At 33.9% G+C, this 21,919-nt stretch overlaps 1 protein-coding gene across 1 annotated transcript; it reads left to right on the top strand.

The window, feature by feature from the left end:
• Positions 1 to 4,928: 4,928 nt before the first annotated feature.
• LOC136222762 (uncharacterized) lies at positions 4,929 to 15,279 on the top strand. Its single transcript, XM_066010492.1, has 9 exons — positions 4,929 to 5,272; positions 5,352 to 5,467; positions 7,058 to 7,541; positions 7,627 to 7,850; positions 9,913 to 10,162; positions 10,758 to 10,873; positions 11,094 to 11,318; positions 13,885 to 14,146; positions 14,907 to 15,279. The coding sequence occupies exons 1-9, from the start codon at positions 4,990 to 4,992 to the stop codon at positions 15,215 to 15,217; spliced, it is 2,271 nt and encodes a 756-aa protein (XP_065866564.1). The 5' UTR covers positions 4,929 to 4,989; the 3' UTR covers positions 15,218 to 15,279.
• Positions 15,280 to 21,919: the final 6,640 nt, after the last annotated feature.

Here is a 21,919-nt window from a genome sequence, read left to right as displayed (position 1 = left end):
AAGCGTAGATTTTGAACCTTTTGTTTACTAAATATATCCTTAGTATTAGAGCGTATATTCTGGGAACAGGCCCTTCATATTTGATTGATTTTATTACCAGTCACAAAGAAGTTATTAAAATTTGATTTGATGTGATCTGTACTTTCTGATACGCGATTTATCGCAGTTATTACTTTTATTTTAGAAATCTGATAATTTGTGCAATCAGTTGTGATTTTCTGATTTATATATCTATACTATATGTTTTCAAACTGGTACAAGTGCTCAGTATATCTGTATATGTTATCTGGCCTCTCACTGATCTTCATAACATTAGGTCATTGCATTTGTCTTTGAGTCAGGTTGTCAGTTGTCAGTTTGTCGTCAGTTGTGTCAGCATTAGAATCATGCATAAGATCGGTGAAGGCGATTATCTGTTATATGTATCTGTTATTGGTAGCGCTTACCATTTATCTGGCCCTAGTGGTGTGCAGTATCACTACTCTGTTACACTGTACCATGTATTTTAAAGCTTTTGTCTTATTTTCTGATTATTCTAATTTTGATGTTTTGAAAGGTTTCGGTATTATGTTTGACAATTGATTCCCAGTATTTGAATTGATTATATTATTTTGACCCTTTGGCTTAACTGATTTTGAAATATTACATTTTGAACTATATTTGTCATAATTTAAAAGTATCAGCCTGCCTGCCTGTTCCTTTTCTGTTGTGTGCTATAGCTACTGTTCACTGAGGTTTTCGCTCGTATAGACGAAAATCTCATACCACATTGAATATTTCTTTTCAAATTAAGGTCCATGTTCGTGAGTTAACCCTTGGATTGCTGTTGAAGGAGACTGCTTAAGGATTTAGCTTTATTTTATCCGTTAGAGAATCTTGATTATTGAGGTTTAGACTTGTACATTTGATTCTTTTAAAGTTTATTCATGTAATTGAGATGAGTTTGATATTCTGTTTGTAAATTTTAGAATTTCTATTAGTTCAGAATTAAGGCTAGCATAGATTAAAGTTAATTTAATTTATGCGCCGGTCATGGCTTGGATTGGGTCGTGACAGTCCCAAATCTGTCGTCAAAAGGGACCGGAGCTACGAATTAGCGACGAAAATCATCATCGATAGGGTAGAGTAAAAATTAGCGACGAATTTGTTGAGGCGGTTTAAACCGCCCCTATATCTAATTTTTAGAATCTCTCTTTTAACTCTAGGGGCGGTTAAAACCGCCGCTACATAAACGCCCCTACATAATTTATGCATTATTTAGTATATATATTACTTTTTATATTCCAATTTCCTACCTACAATAATTATTTATTAATTAATCAAATTTAAATGTGCAAATCAATTCAAAAAGAACCTATAATATATAAAAAAATCAACTTTCGATATATTACTAAATTCAATACATAATTCAATACATGGTTCTAATGTCATTTAATGGAGTATGTCATTTCAATATCACTACCTCGATATTGCAACACTAATGTAATAAAAATATTGAAAAATGTAATTTGCTAAATACTCTTTTTTAATATGCCGAATCATATATAAAAGGTTTAATACATAACTAACTCAGCCAACTTGACAAACACAATTGTCGATGCTCACATATGTAAAATATTTAGGGGTTCAATGTAAAAATGTAAAAATAATTTTTTTTTGGCATCAGACATATTTTCGTCACCAATGCAAAATTCTAATTACAAAAGAAACTTACACATTTGGCGACAATAACTTTTGTCGGTGATTATAATTCTTTTATATTTTCCCTTAAGTCGGGAGGTCAACGGATCCTCATGATGTATCTCCCTCCGCTTTTGGAGATCATGGTATGTTGGTAAACGCATAATTACACCGATACGAAATTTATGTAGGTAATACTCTCTTTCTTCTTGAAGTGATGGCTAGCTAACCCCCTTAGTTCTATTATGGTGGAATTGTGCACACTAAAAAAATCTAATCTCTTTAAGCACTCTTGATAACAATGGGTGTAAATTTATTATTTGTGTACAAGTATTGAAAGTGTCTTCTAAGGCACTTTTCAACATAGTTATTAGACTCGTACGAGTCGCGAGTCGACTCGTACGAGTCGATACGAGTCAGGTGGATTTCGAGTCGACTCGATGGTCTGACTCGAAATCCACCTGAATCAGCCATGACTCGGCCGAATTATCGGTGACTCGATCGTATCGGCTGAGTCACCCGAGTCGATCGAGTCATGGCATTGGCTTAAAAAAAATTAAATAGAAAACGTAAAGACAGGTGCTGGAAAGTCTAAATATTTAATGTTGTGCAGGAAATAGTAAATGGTATTAATTATTGTTTTGTAAATTGTAATCCATTTAATCGAAAAAGACGTAAAGGTCTATCTATGAATTCATTTGTTATTGTTACAAATGAAAAAAACGTACAGGTTTATGTTTTAACTGTTAAACATAAAAAAAATCAAATAAAATGAATAAGTGAAGACTCTTCAAATAATTAGGACTCTTCAATTGAAAGATGACTCTTCAAATAATTAGGACTCTTCAATTGGATATTAATATTTCATTTTTAGACTCATATTTAAAGTTAAATATGGTTAATATTTTATTTTTTTTATAATATTTTAAAATATTGATCCGTATCTTACGATTCACGAGCTCGATTCACAAAATGAGATTTCGAGTCACGAGTCGTATCTCGATTTAACAACTATGCTTTTCAATAATAGAAACCAAGGTGGGTTCATTATATTTGCTCGATGTTAAGACTTTTATAGGTTCTAGTTTATGTGATCATGATGCTTTTAAAATTGTGGCTTTTGAACTTGGGTATATGAGCAAGAAAGACATGGTGGAGCTATATCGAGGTTTGTTGGGAAGTCAAAATAATGTTTACTTGGAGTTTTGTGAGCATTGTGTTTTTAGAAAGCACAAGAAGTTCATTTTGTCATTAGAATTCATAGTTCAAATAGGTCTTAGGAATACATTCATTTTGATCTGTGGGTTCAATCGGGAATCCATCCATTGGCAGTGTGAAGTATATGTTAACCTTTATTGATGATTATTCTAGAAAAATATTAGTTTTTTTTCTTGTAAATAAAAATGAAGTGTTTAAAACTTCAAACCGTGAAAAGCATCCATGATTGAGAAACAAACAAGGAGGCAAATTAAATGTGTCAAAACAAACAATTGTCTAAAATTTGTTTTTGGTGAATTTAACCAATTATATGAGAATGGAAGAATAGTCAGACACACACATGCACTTACTGACCATAGTAGAACAACGTTGCTCAACACGTGAACAGGACAATCATATGTTGTCTAATGTTTGTTTGGAGAAGAAGTTTTGGAGTAAGGTTGTTGGTACAACTTGTTATCTCATGAACCAATCTTTATATGCATCCCTTGACATAAACAATCTCGAAGAGGTATGTTCTCGAAAACTTTGTGATTATTCTAATTTGAAAGTCGTTGGTTGTCCAACATATATATATGTCGACGATGGCAACAGATCAGAACCTAAAGTTAGGAAGTGTATATTTATCGGTTATGGTTCTAGAATAAAGGGTTATAAACTATATCAATTTAGCTTTTTAAGTTGACTAGTATCATCAATTTAGTCTAAAATCAAGTTTTGATATCAACTTGACCATTTAACTTGAGGTTTAAGATAAAATTAGTTTAAAAAGACATGTGTCATATTATTGGTATCTGTTTGGCATGTGTCACTTTCTCATATTGACATGTGTCAGATTGGACTAGTTTGATCTCAAACGTGAATGTGTCATCCACTTTGGACAAGAATACTCTTATTTTCAATTCACTTTCTTCCTTAGACTCTTAACGTCTTCTTCACCATCCCAAACCAAAATAGAAAAAAGTCAAAGAGAGTCACAGAAAAACGAAAACTAGAGCTAAAATATTTGTATGAATGTTTTTTGAATTTGGTGATCTCAGAAATATGTATGATGAATTCGATTTTGTTAGCGATTTTGAGATTATTGAACTATTCTAAATTTTGGAAAGAAAACACAAAACAGATGAAGTTTTCCAGTAGAAACGGTATGTTTTTAGCTTATACGCCAGCTTTTCTCATTGGTCTTATCTCTTTCTTCATCTGTAACGATATCATTTCAATTTCCTCAATTTTCTCCATTTTTGTCACATTTCTAACGAAATGCGAAAATTTCGTCACAAATGCGACAACATTTGTCGCATCTATAGTGTCGCATTTGCGATAGGAGCAGTTTTGTCGCAAATGTGACAAAAATGGAGGAAATCGGAAATGACGGGTTCAACGAGAAAATATTCAACTAACCAACTGCGTACTTGAATAATGTGTATGTAAAATGAAAAAATAATATTTATATTAACTTGAATAATGAATGAATATGCTTAAATTTTGGGTTGAATTATTGAATTTTGTTGTAAGAACTTGAAAGAAATGAAAAGGAGGAGGTTGGGGTATTTTTGTCTAAAATGGATAAAAAAATCTAATTTGGTAAGATGGAAACATAGTGGGTCAAATATATCAACAGAGCCTTTCAGTTGATCTATATTTGTAATTAGTCCCTTTTTTTAATGATACTAGCGTACTTAAAAAATTTGATCGATCATTAATTTATATTATTAGTGTCTTGTATGATTATATTTGAATTCTTTCAATTTGGATTTTAACTTTAATAATAGTACTTAAAATATTTCAATCATTCTCTTAAAAAGAATATATTTAGCTTGATTTGTCCACACATTGTAAAGTTGGATTCTCCTCCAATTACAGTCTTTTATATACATTATGACTCAAAGCCGAGATCTGACTTAAACAATTTAGACCTAACCACTCAAACTATAACAACTGTTATTAAACTTTACCTATCTATTAAGTTAAACTATTAAATCAATTGTTCTTTGACAAATCCACCGAGCAATAGCTTATATTTCCTGCTATAAATAACATAGAATACAATGCGAATTATAAACAGAAGCATAATCCGAAAAAGAAAAAAACATGATAATTCAAAGCTTAATGGCGACTAGTTTATGTTCAACCCATTGCAACAACTTTCTGATGGCCATTTTATGTGCAGCAGTATTTAACCCAACCGGCTGCTATATCGAGCAAAAAGAGCAGAAGCTTTTATTCGTATTAGGGGACTCCCTTTTCGATCCAGGCAACAACCAGTACACCAGGGCTTTTCATTTCCCAACTACATCGTTTCCTTATGGAATGAGCCTCAACAACCATTCCACCGGCAGATTTTCCGACGGCCTTATTGTTCCTGATTTCATTGGTAAGAAAATTTCCCCCAAATTAATATTTATGTTTTAATTTGCAGACCAAAATCAGTTTACTAACTCAATAGATTGCAGCACTATATGCAAATTTGAGCATCCTTGAACCATTCATGAAACCTGGTGTGAAATTCTCGGATGGAGCTAATTTTGCTTCGGCTGGAGCAGGGGTTCTTGATCAAAACGATGGACCGGTATGTTTTAAGGTTTTTTAAATCCAAATACATCTCACAAGAAGTTAATTGACCCTGTACTTTGATTAAGTACTTTGCTTCGGCTCCGAAAATCTATGTGTGGGAGCAAGCAGAGATTAACAGCCGGAAGCGCGTATACTCTATAGGAGAAATTTTACGGTACTCCGAGAGTAATACTCCTGGCCAATCAAAATCGTTTTTGAATCTCACTACATGGGTATGATTGGTGGAAAGAGAAATATAAATACACGTGTCCTTCATTGATTGGTCGGGAGTATTACTCCAGGAGTACTGTAAAATTTTCCACTCTGAGAATAGGTCACTTTCTAATGATAAACATATCATGCTAAGCATGTTCAAAGCGTAATTAACACGTTTTTAAAAAATATTTAAACAGTTAATTTGTCCGGACAAATATAGGAAACTAGAAAGGATGCTGGAAATGTATTAAGCTTTTTAAAATTTAGCTAATGTGGTTGAATCCTATAGGTTCCTGATTAAGCCGGAGAAAGGGTCAAAGGAGGGATCGGAGTGTGGCTAATCCACTTTGATGCGTAAGTAAGTTTTCAGGGACGGTATAAGAATGAGCACAACAGTAAATCATGTAAGTACAAAAGAAGGAATAGAAATAACTTATCGGAATGTAAAAGCTGTGTCGTGGACAGAACCACTGCGTTGAAAACGATTACGGCAGACTCTGGTGCAATCTAGAAGTTGGATCCTCAACCAAGGTTTACACAGCGACCGTCGTACTAGTGCACTCTAGGGCGAAGCTTTGGAACAGCAAAATATTTAATTGCCCAGAGAAGAAAATCGTAATGGAGATAAAAATTGTAATCGCAAAGTTTCTGTGTTCTGAACTGCACAGAGTTCGTGTTTTATTTTGGTATAAAGCGAACGTTGTAGTGGACAACGTTTTTGGAGAGAAAAACGTAATGGTCGAGTAAAATCAGGGACCTAGTCCAGTCGGGACGGGCGGGCGTCGCGTGAACGAACGAGCGAGCACGTGTGGTTTATTTTGTAAAACCCACTAAACACAATTTAATAACTCTTTTGGCCCAACCCAATATAAACCCTTCAACCAACTCAAAAGTTTCTCATGTGGGATACTTAAAATCACAAAAGACAAGCAAAAACTAAAGAGCCATTTTACCAAAATCTCCAACAAATCAAAGTTAAAAAGTATAAGATTAGTGAATGAATAAATGTGTACTTTAGAGGGTGTCCTCCTGTTTATAGTGTTATTTGAACAAATTAAGGTAGTTATAGACGTTGGAGGCTATTGGTATACGAGTCACTTGTTGATAGGTGAGCATGTATATATTCAAATCCGCTAGATCCATGATTGAGGGGATCGGATGTAATTGTGCTACAACGGGTTGATCTAAGTCAGGCCAGTATTGATCTCCCAGATCACTGTTGTTTGACTGAGTTTTTGGAGGTGACTGATCCTTTTTTATGATGATGTCACATGGATTATGGCTCTAGAGTGACAACTCGGGCTTAACTGATGACGTCATGTGGATGGATTCATATGAGTAGAGTTTAGTCTTAATGTTATGTTTCTAAAAGGGATTATTATTTTCTCAGATTGATTTCAGAACACAAATGATTAATTTCAAAAAGGTGGTAAGTTCAATGGTGGAAGAAGTAGGGCAGGCAGAAGCTAAGAAGAGAGTGATGAAATCAGTATTCTTATTTAGCCTTGGAGGGACTGATTACTTCAGCTATAACTCAAAATACCCAAATGCCACCGGAGCTCAAAGAATCCAGCATGTCAATACGGTCATTGCCAAACTAACAAGTGGAATCAAGGATCTATACGACATCGGATTGAGAAAAATAGCAATTCAAAATGTTGGACCATTAGGTTGCTATCCCGGAACAAGATCAGAGCACCCAGAATTGGTGAACGGAACCTGCGTTCCGAGCTTCCAAACATATGCTGCACAACACAACAAAGCTTTAGCCGAAGCCATGAAAGAGTTGCAGACCCAATTACCCGGATTCAAATATTCAATCTTTGATTATTTTCACGCCCTTTCTGCTAGAATACACAATCCAACTAGATATGGTAATTATTTAATTAATCATATGATTATTAATATGTTAATTAATTACAACATCTTCTAATTCCCATAACTTTTGTTTATATGAAGGGTTTAAAGTTGGACTGAGTGCATGTTGCGGAAGTGGGTTATACAACGGAGCCGGAGGGTGCGGCGGAGATAAAAACTACAGGCTGTGCAGTGATCCTAATGAGTATGTGCTATTTGATGGAGGACACCATACTCAGAGGACAAATGAACAACTAGCTGAATTGTTGTGGAATGGAACACCTAATATGACTGGACCTTACAACATGAAACAATTGTTTCAATTTGCTTAATTAATTACTATATATAGTACTCAGATTCTGATATTTAAACATTCAAATTACTGTACTCCCTCAATTCCATTATATAGATCATTCTAGCAAATTAGTTTTTTCCCTAAATATAAGTCATCCTAGGATTTCAATGCTTATTACCTAATAGTGGCATGAGAGAGAATTATTTTTTGTATTGGTACATGTGTTTTTTAATATTCCAATGCTTATTGCCCAATAGTGACATGAGAGAGAATTTTTTTTAGTTAACCAATATATTTCTTAATTTGTGTGAAATACCCTAGAATGACTTATATAATGGAATGGAGAGAGTATCTTAATTCTAATTACTCTGATAGATTTTTCTAACCGCTGCAGTTAGGGTTTTTGTAACTGTGAATGGATTTTCACCATCATGGACAGTAAAATGTAGTACCCATTTGTTTCCACTTTACGGAACTGCTTTTTTACTTTCAATAATAGACACGAGATGGAAAATGTTTGGTAAAATTCTTGTTGCAAAAAACAACAACTAATATCTACTCCCTACTAACAATTGCTAATAGCTAATAACAATAACAACAAACAACAAATAGAAACAGCCAAAACAAACGGGCGCGTAGTCTTTCTAGAGATGACATGGATATTGACATAAACTCTATGACCGGTGATACGAAACTAAATGCTTTGCCCTTGTTGGCAAAATCCTTTCTAGGAAACCCTTAAATATGAAGGGAGCGTATCAAGCTTCTTTAGGGTTATAGAATCTACATAAGGCTTTCAAGATAATAGACTACAGGAGGAAATGGTATTTTTATGGTAGATTTTCTATGGGAAAGAGACAGAGAATGATTAGGCCTTAATTTTCAGCTTGAACGTTTAGTTCAATTGGTTTCATGATATGGTATCATAGCCTCTTGGACCAAACGGCCAAGGATTGGCCACGTGGACCAATGACCACGTCCCTGCTAGTAGGAATAGCGACGTACAATCGCCACGAACATGTGGGCCAATAAAGAAGACATGCTATCCCTGAAGGTTGTCAATTTGCAGTTATCTGGTTGGACGACCTAGTAGGGGCAGTAAGTTTTTCAGATTTTTCCACCCTCTTTATTCTTTTTTGTTTGTTAGAGATTGCCATCACAAATCAGGCACCGGTGATTCTCTCCAATTCTAATTATACACATATACAATGGTTTAATAAATTTGTTTTTTTTTATCTTAATAAATTTGTAAAAGTAAAAAGAAGCAATAATTGTACTCTATTTTATCACAGAGTAAAGTAAAAATAAGGGTTAGACTATGCTTACTTTGTTTTCGATAAAGTAAGTCTTACTTTGTTAAAACAAAGTAAGCATAGCCTAACTCTTGGAGGTAATGAACTTTGACAAAGTAAGTTCATCCAATAGTAGAAAGGGTAATGAACTTTGACAAAGTAAGCTTATCCAATAGTAGAAAAAACAAAGCAAGTATAGAAGACACCAATATATAATTTGTCCCCTTGAAATGTTTTGGAGTAAATTATTTCTTTGTTTACACTTTCTACCCTCCATTTATGCAATGTAGGGACTCGAAAATAAATAATTGTGATCAAATCCATTTTTTATTTTAGGCTTAATACATATATTTACACCCTTAAATTTGACAAGTATTGCCTATTAGCATCCTGAACTTTTTAAATAACCTATCACACACTTATAGTTAGCATTCACAACATATTACACACCTATAGTTGGTTTTAAAAACATATCACACACCAAATTTAAAGGTGTAAATATGCATTAAGCCTTTATTTTATATTAAATAATAGCTATTACATTTTTTTTCTTCCTTTTGGAAATGAAATGATAAAATACTTTGATTTATGTACTTGCAGTTGCTCTATCAGAAAAACTAAATGCTTTTATGATGTATGGAAAGTGAAATTCAATCAATAAAATAATGTAACGCACTAGGACCAGGAACTCTATCACTAATAATTCGAGTTCCATTTGTACATTATTGTTATTGTTTATAATGACGAATAAATAGGTTTTTCCAAGTCGTTGAATCGTGAATAATTTTCAATTGAAACCTTCAAAATTCAATGGTGAAAAGTATAGCTTATTTACTTTGTGCTTTAAGTGTAATTAGCCTTATGATCAAACCACTTAGCTGCGATGCTTCAGAATCATACATGTTTGTTTTCGGGGACTCGCTCTATGACGCTGGAAACAACATAATAATGGATGCAAATATGCCTTCTTCCAAATGTCCTTATGGCATGACTTTTTTCAACCAGGCTACTGGAAGATTTTCTGATGGTCGTATAGTTCCTGATTTTGTTGGTACGTATAACTAATCTACAACTCTTTCTACATATTCTGTAATAGCTAATTAATACAGTTTCATATAATAAAAATATTGAAAAAGGTAATTTGTTAAAAAAATAAATATTCAGGAGATAAATGGAAAAAATATGTTAAAAATTACATTTGTTTGGCATCAGACAGATTTTTGTCACTGATGCAAAATCCTAATTATAAAAGAGAATTATATAATTGGTAACAATATATTTTGTCGCTAATTGTAGTCTCTCTCCTAGGTCAGAGGCCAATGGACCCTCCCTGAGAAATGGCTTTGAGACTAAGCCTTTGGTGTGGGTATATTTGTAAATTGACATTTTGTTCTTAAGAGCTTTTTTCCTATTCCAAATGAGAAACTTACCAAAGTTTCAATGGGTATATATAGGTTTGGGTTTTATAAGCTTTTAAATTATGTTTAGTGGACTTTAGCAAATATACCACATGCGTGCTCTTAAGTGTACTAAGATGCTCTTAAGCGCCTTTAGGTGCAATTTAAAAGTTTGGGTATATTTAAGCCTATGTATAAAAAGAGGCTCTAGTCTAGTCTTTAAAAAAGTGTGACATTTTGTTATTGCAGCTAGCAAGTTGGGCATACCTTTAATCCCACCAAGTTTAGATGAAAATGCAAATTTCTCATATGGTGCCAATTTTGCTTCCGCTGGTTCTGGTATTCTCGATATCCATCCACACTCTGTAAGCCATATCCATTACTAATCAATTTCATTTTCTTTTTAACCATTGGATTCGAATTCGAGCCAGGGAAAAATTCTCAAGAAGAACTCGAACTTAAGAACTTAATGAAGCAGGACGAGCTACTGATGAAATTCCTTATGCTCATCCTTTATTTTTATATATATATATATATATATTTCTAACTAATTGTGGTTCATTTTATACTTAATTTTTATTGCAGATGAACCTTGATGCGCAATTTGGAAACTTCACAAATGTTGCTCAGAAGTGGGTAGACGAACTGGGTGAAGACGAAGCCAGAAAGAGGTTAATGCAGGCTGTTTATCTTATATGCACAGGCGGAAATGATTATTTTTCCTATTCCACAGACAACCCTGGTGCCAGCTTCAGAGAATTTCAAGCTTATGTTAAACAAGTAATTTCAGAATTGTCAAAAGTGATCAAGGTATGATTCATTAATCAATTAAGTACATTACACAACAATCTAAGGAGTCGAGCAGCAGTTACACTAGAATCAAATACTCGGGGATCAATGGGAAAAAATATATTAACTTATATATTTTTGGGTTAATTACAAATAACTACCCTGTGGTTTGAACGATTTGCGATGTGGTACCTGTGGTATTTTGTTTTGCAAACACAACCATATGGTTGCAAAATTTTACATGTTTTTTTACTTTGCCAAATTTGGCCGATAACGACTTTGAAATAAAAAATTTCAAGAGCTAAATGATATTTTAAGCAACTTTAATTCTTCAACTTTTTAGGTTTAAGATCATTTAGGTGTTGTTTTTCATGAGAGAGAAAGATAATGTTTAGAGAGAGAAAACTCCAAAAATGATGATTTTGAAAAATTAAGAATATGGTTCCATAGTAAATATGATACCAAACAAGTTTAATTCTTGAAAATTTTCATTTCGAAGTCGTTATCGGCCAAATTTGGCAAAGTAAAAAAAACATGTAAAATTTTGCAACCATAGGGTTGTGTTTGCAAAAAAAAATATCACAGGTACCACATCGCAAATCGGCCAAACCACAGGATAGTTATTTGTAATTCACCCTATATTTTTCTAGAATATTGCTATTTACCGCCCCCATTTTATTTATCACCACCCCTGTTTGTCAATTTTGGCCCTCCCATTTTATTTTGATAAAAAAACGCAAAATTTTTTCTCTCTCCCGAGTAAAACCGAAATTTTGAAAATAATGGACCCGAGAACTCCAGAAATGGATGATTTAGAATATTTTTTTTATACTCGTATTTGGCCTCGGCGGGAGATTCATCCATCCGCCTAGGCATAAAAAAATTGTGACGAAAAATACAAAATCGTACACAAAATATGCATTATTTTTATGATTTCTTAGAAAAAAAAAAAATTTTAATGTTTTCGACTCGGAATCATCCATTTCTGGGGTTCTCGGGTTATCATGTATCAATTATTTTCATAATTTCAATTATTGTTGTTCGGGTTTATAATTTTGAAGAGAGAATTTTCAGTTTTTTTTATCAAAATGATGAGAATAGCAAGTTCAAAAGGAGACGATGTTTAACAATCCATTTTTCTAACTAATCATGAGGGACGGAATTTTGTCCCCAATACCATTTCCGTTGGCAAATATGTTCTAAATCCGAATAGATTGGAATTACGACAGAAAACCATATTATTAGGATGGATAATTTTGTCGTAATTCAAATGTTTTCAAATATTCCTTTTTGTGTCGCTCTAAAATGCAAAGGGTCGGTGGACCCGCAACCCCTATATCCTTCCACCTCTAGAAACTAGTAGGGGGGGTGTTGAGGTTGAAACAATTATGGTTTGGAGGATTAATTTTAGCCCTACTGCAGCAAAAAAAAAAAAAATAATAATAATAATAATAAATAAATAAATAAATAGCCTCCAATATTCTAAAGCTTTATGGTTTTGGTGTAGCCACTAAAAAATTGATAACCATTTACTAAAAAATAGGCATCTTAAACCAACTCAGCCACTCTAAAATATTGAAATAAAACTAAATACACTAAATATAAACTAATATTTGAGGGGTTAAAAATGACAAACTAACCGCTACTCAAAGGTGGAGCCAGTTGTCCGAGAGCTCCCGAGCTGGCTCCTCCCCTGGTTGGAGGTGCTGCTGAAGCAGCCCCTTTTTAGACAGCTTTGAATCTCCGGGGTTATGGATCCCAAAGGCTCCCCTCATTCTTCCCCTAGCAGGAATAGATCCAAGTGAGATCATGGGGGACTTGAACACCCCATTGGTAGTTGAAAAAAGCGTTAATTTTTTCTGAAAAAGCATCCAAATAATATAAATGCATCAAAAAGCACTCCAAACGCTCATGTAAGTGAATCATGAATTCGTCAATCCAGGGGCGGAGCCAGCCCAGGGCTCGGGGGGCCGGAGCCCCCCCGGCCACCGGCTCCGCCCTTGAGTATTTGTCGTTTAGTCCTGGTAGCCCCCCTCTAAAATTAGTATAGATCAATTCTACTTAGTAATATTTCAATGTGTAAAGGTGGATGAGATGGTTAATGATGTGTGTTTGAATTCATTTTTATTATGTTTTTATCATTAAAAGTGTCCAACGTGAAAAGAGTAAACATATTTAATTTTCTATTAATTCAAAACTACTTTCTAAAAAATTATAACATTTTTAGAAATTATAACATTTGTACAGTTTTAACGCGTTGACGGTATGTTCGTTAAAATATTAAAAATGTCCAACATGAAAAGAGTAAACATATTTAATTTTCTATTAGTTAAATGCTAGTTTCTAAAAAATAATAACATTTTTACAGTTTTAACGCGTTGGAGGCTAAAAAAATTTTACCCAGCCCTAACGGGCTGGATTTTGAAAATTTACCCTTAACTTCACGGCTAAAATTAGCCCCCCAAATCTAAATTTCTGGCTCCGCCACTGCGTCAATCTCCACATTAATAAGAGATATCAAAAGAATTAATCTTGAATTATTACCAATAAGTTTATTATGATTATGGATTGAACAATTATTTGACAGAAAATGTACAAGATGGGAGCAAGGAAGTTTATGTTTCAAAGTGTTGGACCCCTTGGTTGCATACCTATGATTCGAAGTCATATATTCAAACTCACCGACGGATGTGCAGCACCACCATTAACACTTGCAACCCTTCACAATAATGCTCTGTATCAATTGACTGACTCAATTCAGAATTCTTCAGAATTCTCAGATTTTGCTTACTCTATCTTTGACTTCTACACTTTCCTTGAAGATAGAATCCGACTTCCTACAGACTATGGTGAGTATAATTTTATACCAAAAGTAAAGGGAAAAACTCAAATTTGATTTTAGGCACTTCTAATTAATTGGATATATTGATACGGATTAATAACGAGTGAGGGTCAAGATTGGTCTTGTTTGGCATTTTAAAAGTTCACGTGGTGTGTGAGAATAGCCACACATGGTGTAGGTTTTATGTCCGAAAAATAGCTGTTGTTTTTGAAGTCCACATAGCTTGTAGGATTACGGCTGAACCTCTGATGTTCATGTCAGTAATCCACACGACCTATGTGCTCTAATTTCACATAAATGGCATTTGCTTCGTCTAGGTGTGTTGTCCCTTTGATCCAGCTTATTCCACCACTCATCCCCTCTAGTCTAATCGAGTAAATGCCTATATATATATATATATATATATATATATTTATATTTATATTTATATTTATATATATAGAAGAGTCCAGCTGATTGTTGAGAAAATGAAGGTTTGAACCTGAAACCACATGATTATAGAGGAATCCTTAGCTACCATCTAAATCAACTATGCAAACTTAATTTTATGTTATATAATCACGTTCTATGTTATATGTACTAATTTAAATATCTTGGGAGACTGCTCAGTGCTGAACCAATGTTCCTCACGGGTGGCGCTATGGAGACCGGAGGCTCCAGCCACCGTGTCTCAGCCCCTGTATATATGATATTTTTTTTGTTATAAATTGATGTTTAATTCATTTTTTATTTTGTGGGATTAATTTAAGTATATGTATGTATGGAAGGTTTTAAGGTAGGGAATGCAGAGTGTTATGATAAGAACGCAGAGTGGGAGGAAGCACCAAGTGATTATAATTGCACAGATTCAACAGGGAAAAATTCAGAGTTTGTTGGAAAAGTTTGCAGCAATACATCTGATTATGTGTTCTTCGACGATGGACATAACACCAACGAGCTTTACAGGCAATTAACTGAACTACTATGGAGCGGAGGGCCTGAAGTTGTATATCCATATAACTTAGACCAACTTCTTCATTTTCATCCTTCTGATCTCAACAATATTTGCACCAAGGATAAGTCTCTTTGTGCAGCTTAGTTAATGCTAATAACCCAACAGGATAATTAATGCCAATTTTCCGGACAACATATTTCTTGTTTCATTCTGTTCCTTTATATATAAGAAAAAAAAAATTAAATTAAAAAAAAAGCTTTTGGTTTGACTTGCTTGTAAACAAAGGGTTGTAGTTTAAAAGTTTGTAAATAGGTGCTATACTTTTTTTTACAAAATAAAATATTTAAAAATTATATTGTTAAGTTATGTTAATGATAGAGCTTTTTTTTTCTAAATTACATTTGTATATTGACAAAACACACACATCAAAATCGAATTGCAGCAGTGTTAAATGAATTTAAATATCAATTTAGTTCATAAACATATATATAATTTACGATTTCGATTTAGGAGCATTGTTTTTGGGATGTATTGTCAACATGTAAGAATAAATTTCTTTGAAGGTAAAAATGTTACTATTTGTAGTCTGAACTTTGTTAAATGTAATTTATAATATTTTGTTTTGTAAATAAAATATTTTGTTTTATAAATAAAATATATCACAAACATTTATTTTCGAATTTTTAAACCATAAATTTATGTTTATAAATGGTGTAAACACAAAGTTTTAAGTATTTAGTTAGAGACCTCGTGTTTATATTTTCCAACTAAAAGAAGATAGTACATGTGTTATAACCATGTGAAAACAAAATAACAAAAAATATGAATAATTAGAAAATGATTTTATTGCATCGAAATGTGTGATTCATTCCTTACTATGATTGACCCACCAAGAAAGGTGATAAAAAAAAGCGTACATGAGCGAATGCTTCTAGGAGAGATCCTACAAGTGGCGCAAAAGTTTTGAAAATGTTACCAATTAGGACTTTAAGTCCGTATTTCAAATAGTTTGCTACGGTTGTGTATTTTCAAATGTTTTCACCCATTTTCACTTGGTTGCAGTTGATTTCTTCTTGAGCATAGGATATTATCTTATTCCCTCTCAAATTTTGCCAGAAAAGGATTGAGAAGATCAAGTTTGGAAATTAGAAATAGTAATTGTGAAGAATGTTGAGCTTTGGTAAAGAGATCAGGGAGTTTAAGAGTATATGAAATGGGCATAAGCCGAATCAAACCAGATATGTATTGTATTCCTTGAATGTGTTTTAACTAACTTATAACATTTTAAATTTGTTTAAATTATTTATTCACCACGTTGAACATTCAATAAAGGGTCACTTTGATTTGTTGAATATTCAACAAACCAGTTCAGTTCGGGTTGGACTTGTAACCAATTGTCGATTCGATCGATCAAACCAGCTAGTCCGATCTGAGTCTTATTCCTTCAAAATTTATATTATCATAACTATTTACTACAAAGAATAGTGATTTAGAGCAATTAAAAAGACTGATATAAAATTTAAGGTCTAAATTTGCAAATTAACTAAATCATAAGTATTGTTTGGCAGAAAAATTGACTCACATAACTGTTAACTGTAAAATTCACAAAGTACAGATCATGTTGCAAACTTTTAAACCACGAGTACTATCTTTGCAAATCCGTTCCACCACAAGCATTAATTACTCTTTTTTTGTCATTTGAAGTTTTGAAGGTATGTAGAGTGGTGTAATTTAATGAATGTTACAGAAAATGACGATTATTAATGAAGAGATATAAGAGGAATTTTAATCTATTTGCTATAATTTAATGCAAATCAATTATTTTCTTAGTATGTGTGATTGTTAGGGAGAGAAGAGATGATACAAATATCTGAAATAGAGATGATTGAGAAAATACGTTTTCTCTGTTGTCTTTTGATAAACATAGAATACCTATTATATAGGCTGATACATAACAGAATTAGAGAAGAAATAGCAACTACACCCACTACTAGAATTTGCTAAAATAAAGGACACGATACCCACTAACAAATCATGGGATATTTTTGACTCAACAACTAATAATCATCTAATTATTCAACAGTCCCTCCCTTAAACTAAAGAACTGCAGTTCTTCAGTTTACTTGTGCTGTAACAACTTCTTCAAGAAGGAAAACACCCATCATCCTTCTTAGATTTCGAAATGCTAACAACTTGAGTGGTTTTGTTAATATATCAGCCAACTGAACTTCACTTCTGCAATACTGGAGATCGATTGTTCCTTCACTGTTGAGATCTCTTAGAAAATAATTCCTCACATCAATATGTTTGCTTCGACCATGTAAAACAGGATTCTTAGAGAGTCTAATGGTTGAGTTATTGTCACAGTATATTGTTGTAGCTTCCAATTGCTTGAAATTCAATTCCTCAAGAATGTTTCTGAGCCAAATAGCTTGGCAAGCGCATGCTGTTGCAGCAACAAATTCAGCTTCTGTGGTTGACAAAGTGACAATTGGTTGCTTCTTGGATGACCATGAAACAGCTCTTGTTCCTAACATGAAAACAAAACCAGAAGTACTCTTCCTATCATCCAGATCTCCTGCAAAATCACTATCAGTAAAACCCACGAGATCTGACTTTTTACCCCTTTTGTAGAAGACACCAAAATCTTTGGTACCTTGTAAGTAACGAAGAATTCTCTTGGCAGCCAACAAATGCATTTCAATTGGATTATCCATGTATCAGCTTATCAAGTTTACAGAGTACATTATATCGGGTCTCGTGGCAGTTAAATACATTAAGCTACCAACAATTTGTTTGTAAAGGGTGCTGTCAACTTTCTTCCCCTCTTTGTGAAGCTTTAAACCGAACTCAGTTGGAGTACTTGTAGGATTGCAATCCTTCATATCAAATCTGTCCAAAATATCTCGAACATATTTCTTTTGACACATAAAAATTCCAGTAGCATTTTGCAATATTTCTATGCCTAGAAAATAATGCATCATGCCAAGATCTGTCATTTCAAATTCATCCATCATAGACTTCTTAAAAGCTTGAAACATGACATTGTCATTCCCAGTAAAAATAAGGTCATCAACATATAAAGATACAATAAGCATTTTTCCCCCATCTTCAATTTTAACAAACAAAGTGTGCTCAAATGGACATTTTTTGAAACCTTCTTTCAAAAAATAGGCTTCTATACGACTATACCAAGCTCGTGGAGCTTGTTTTAGTCCGTACAAAGCCTTTTTAAGCTTATAAACCTTATTTTCACTCCCATGTTTCACATAACCAGCAGGTTGTTCAACAATACCTGTTCTTGTAGCTCTCCATGCAAGAATGCTGATTTCACATCTAATTGGAAGATAGGCCATGAGTGTTGAGCTGCAAGTGCACAAACTAATCGGATTGTATCATGTCTCGCCACAGGTGCAAATACCTCTTTATAATCCACCCCAAATTCTTGCTTGTATCCTTTTGCTACAAGGCGTGCCTTGTATTTGTCAACTTCACCATTTTCCTTCAGCTTTGTCTTATAAACCCATTTAACACCAATGGCTTTCTGGCCTTTCGGAAGAACTGTCATCTCCCATGTATTGTTCCGTTCTATGGCAGCAATTTCTTCATCCATAGCCTTTTTCCACTTTGGCTCTTTCATTGCACTTTCATAAGTTGTCGGGTCACAATCTGCAAATAAAGCAAAATAAGTGGTTGGGTCTTCAATTTCATCAATTCCCATTACTTCATAATCCACCATCCATGCTGGTCTCCGTCGAATCCGAACACTAGAAGATTCCATTATTGTGTCAGTGGTTGGTGACTCTTCAATGGTTGATGGACCTTCATTTTGTGGACTTTCAAGTGTTGGAACTGCTGATATTTCTTGATTTAAAAACTGAATCTGCTGGTTCGAAGGCTGCTGCCTTTCTTCATCAATTTCATTGTCATGAAATGTTTGAGTAGGCTGCTGGTCATCCCAATTCCAAGTACTCTCTTCATCAAAAATAACATCCCTACTAATCACAATTTTTTTTGTTAATGGATTGATTAATTTATAGGCTTTGGATGTTTCACTTACACCAAGTAAGACGCACTTCACACCCTTATCATCTAGCTTCTTTCTTTTCTGATCAGGAACATGTGCATATGCAATGCAACCAAAGATTCTGAAGTGTTGTACTGAAGGTTTCCTCCCACTCCATGCTTCTTCAGGTGTCATGTTTTGAACAGCAAAAGTGGGGCTTCTGTTTAAAACATGAATGCTCCAATTGACAGCTTCTGGCCAAAATGTTTTTGGAATTTTTCCTTTTGCAAGCATGCTTCGAACCATGTTGAGTATGGTTCTATTTTTTCTCTCCGATACACCATTTTGTTGTGGTGTAAATGCAGTTGTAAGCTCCCTTCTAATGCCAAAATTGTCACAAAAATCTTTAAATTCTTTAGAGCAATACTCTCCACCACGATCCGTGCGTAAAACTTAAATTCTTTTTCCACTTTCATTTTCAACATAAGCTTTGAAGCTTTTGAATGTACTAAAAGCTTCAGATTTTTTCTGCAAAAAATAAGCCCATGTTTTACGAGAAAAATCGTCAATGAAGGTAAGTATGTATCTTTTACCGCCATTTGAAGATGGATTAATTGGCCCACAAATGTCCGAGTGAACCAGCTCCAACACTCGCTTTGCTCTCCAGGATTTTCCTTTAGGGAATTGTGAACGATGTTGTTTGCCAACAACACATTCTTCACATACTTGGGATGGAACCACTATTTGGGGAAGGCCACGAACCATATCTTTCTGCTTAAGAGTCTTCAAACCACCAAAATTAAGATGACCATAACGAAAGTGCCAAAGCCATAAGGGATTTTCAACTTTAGTCATCAAACAATGGTGAGCACATTCAATCTTCACTGGAAATAACCTGTTGGAACTCATTGGAATGATAGCAATAGTTCCTCTAGAAGGGTCATATAACTCACAAATACCTTTAGAAATAGTAATTGTATAGCCCTTTTCTTGTAATTGACCAGCACTCAATAAATTACTTTTCAAATCAGGAACATACAGTACATTAGATATTATTTCCTCAAAACCATTCTTGGTTTTTATTGTAATATCTCCTTTTCCCATTACTTCCACAGTAGAACAATCACCAAAGCTCACAGTGGAATGAAAATTTTCATTTAAATAAGAAAAAGAGGACTTACTTCCACTCATGTGGTTACTGCTGCCTGTATCCACATACCAAACACCTGATTCGAGTTTCTTTTCCTCTTGAACCGCCATCAGTAACGTCTCTGATTCAGTCCTTTCAACAAAATTTGAAGTCTCTTCTTTTTCTCTGACATTAGGCATTTTTGTATAGCATTCAGATGCATAATGACCATAGTTATGACATCTAAAGCACTCCACCTTGGATTTTTCAAAATCACGTACTCTCCCTTTGCCTTCTTTGTAATGCTTGTTGTCATCTCTATTTCCTCTATCTCCCCTTCCTCTGCCTCTACCTCTACCTCTACCTCTACCTCTACCTCTACCCCTTCCTCTATGACTGTGGGAATAAGTATTGGTATTGATAGAAGCCTTCAATGCTTGCTCTTCTGCAGTTGAACTTCTGTTCATCTTTTGTTCATGGACCAACAAGGAACTTTGCAATTCATTAAGAGAGAGTACATCTATGTCTTTTGATTCTTCAATTGAGCAGACAACATAATTGAAATTTGTTGTCAGAGAGCGCAAGATCTTTTCCACAATAGTGACATTGTTCATCTTTTCACCATGAAATCGCATCTTGTTGCTGATCTCCAATGTTCTTGCACAATAGCTAGTCACAGATTCGCCATCCTTCATTGCTAGTGTCTCAAAATCCTTTCTCAAGGCTTGAAGTTGTGCACGCTTCACTCTGGCAGAGCCTTGATACTTTGTCTTCATTGAATCCCAAATATCCTTGGAAGTTTCTTTGCAAAGAATAGTTTCCAGGATTGAACGATCAATGGCCTGAAAGAGATAATTTTTTGCTTTCAGGTCCTTCAGTTTTCGTGCTTCTAACTCCTTCTTCTGGGCTTCTGTCAAAGCTGTATTTTGCAGTTGGCTCTTGGATGCCAGATTCGATAACTGACCAATATTCCTTTGATCGTAAGAAATTTTCAATTAACATACTCCAATGATCATAGTGACCATCAAAGCGAGGGATGGATACTTGGACGAAATTTGATTCTGATGCCATCAAAGAAATTTCACGTTTGCAGGCTCTGATACCACTGTTAGGGAGAGAAGAGATGATACAAATATCTGAAATAGAGATGATTGAGAAAATACGTTTTCTCTGTTGTCTTTTGATAAACATAGAATACCTATTATATAGGCTGATACATAACAGAATTAGAGAAGAAATAGCAACTACACCCACTACTAGAATTTGCTAAAATAAAGGACACGATACCCACTAACAAATCATGGGATATTTTTGACTCAACAACTAATAATCATCTAATTATTCAACAGTGATTTGGTCAAATATGACAAATAAATATGGACCGGATGGAGTAATATATAAAAATAAAAATATTAAAATACAATTATTTTAAAAAGTGTATTTTTAATATTTCAAATAATGATTTCTAAGTTAATCAGGTATATTAAAATTTAAATATAAAAAAAGGCAATTTATTTTCTAATAAATAAAGAGCAAATGTATCATTATTGGATTATAACAAAAATTAAAAATTCGAGAATTAAACATTATGTTTGTTAAGTAACAATGTAAGACTACTAAATTATTTACTCGGAATAATATTACTCAGGTATGCTTTACGTGTTATCATCTCTAACTACCAGTCTACCATTGACTTAAGTTTGTCGACAAA

The sequence above is a fragment of the Euphorbia lathyris genome, chromosome 3 (assembly GCF_963576675.1).
Source record: "Euphorbia lathyris chromosome 3, ddEupLath1.1, whole genome shotgun sequence".
Classification (NCBI taxonomy): domain Eukaryota; kingdom Viridiplantae; phylum Streptophyta; class Magnoliopsida; order Malpighiales; family Euphorbiaceae; genus Euphorbia; species Euphorbia lathyris.
The sequence above is the reverse complement of the archived record's forward strand: the minus strand, read 5'-3'. Positions and strand labels throughout refer to the sequence as shown.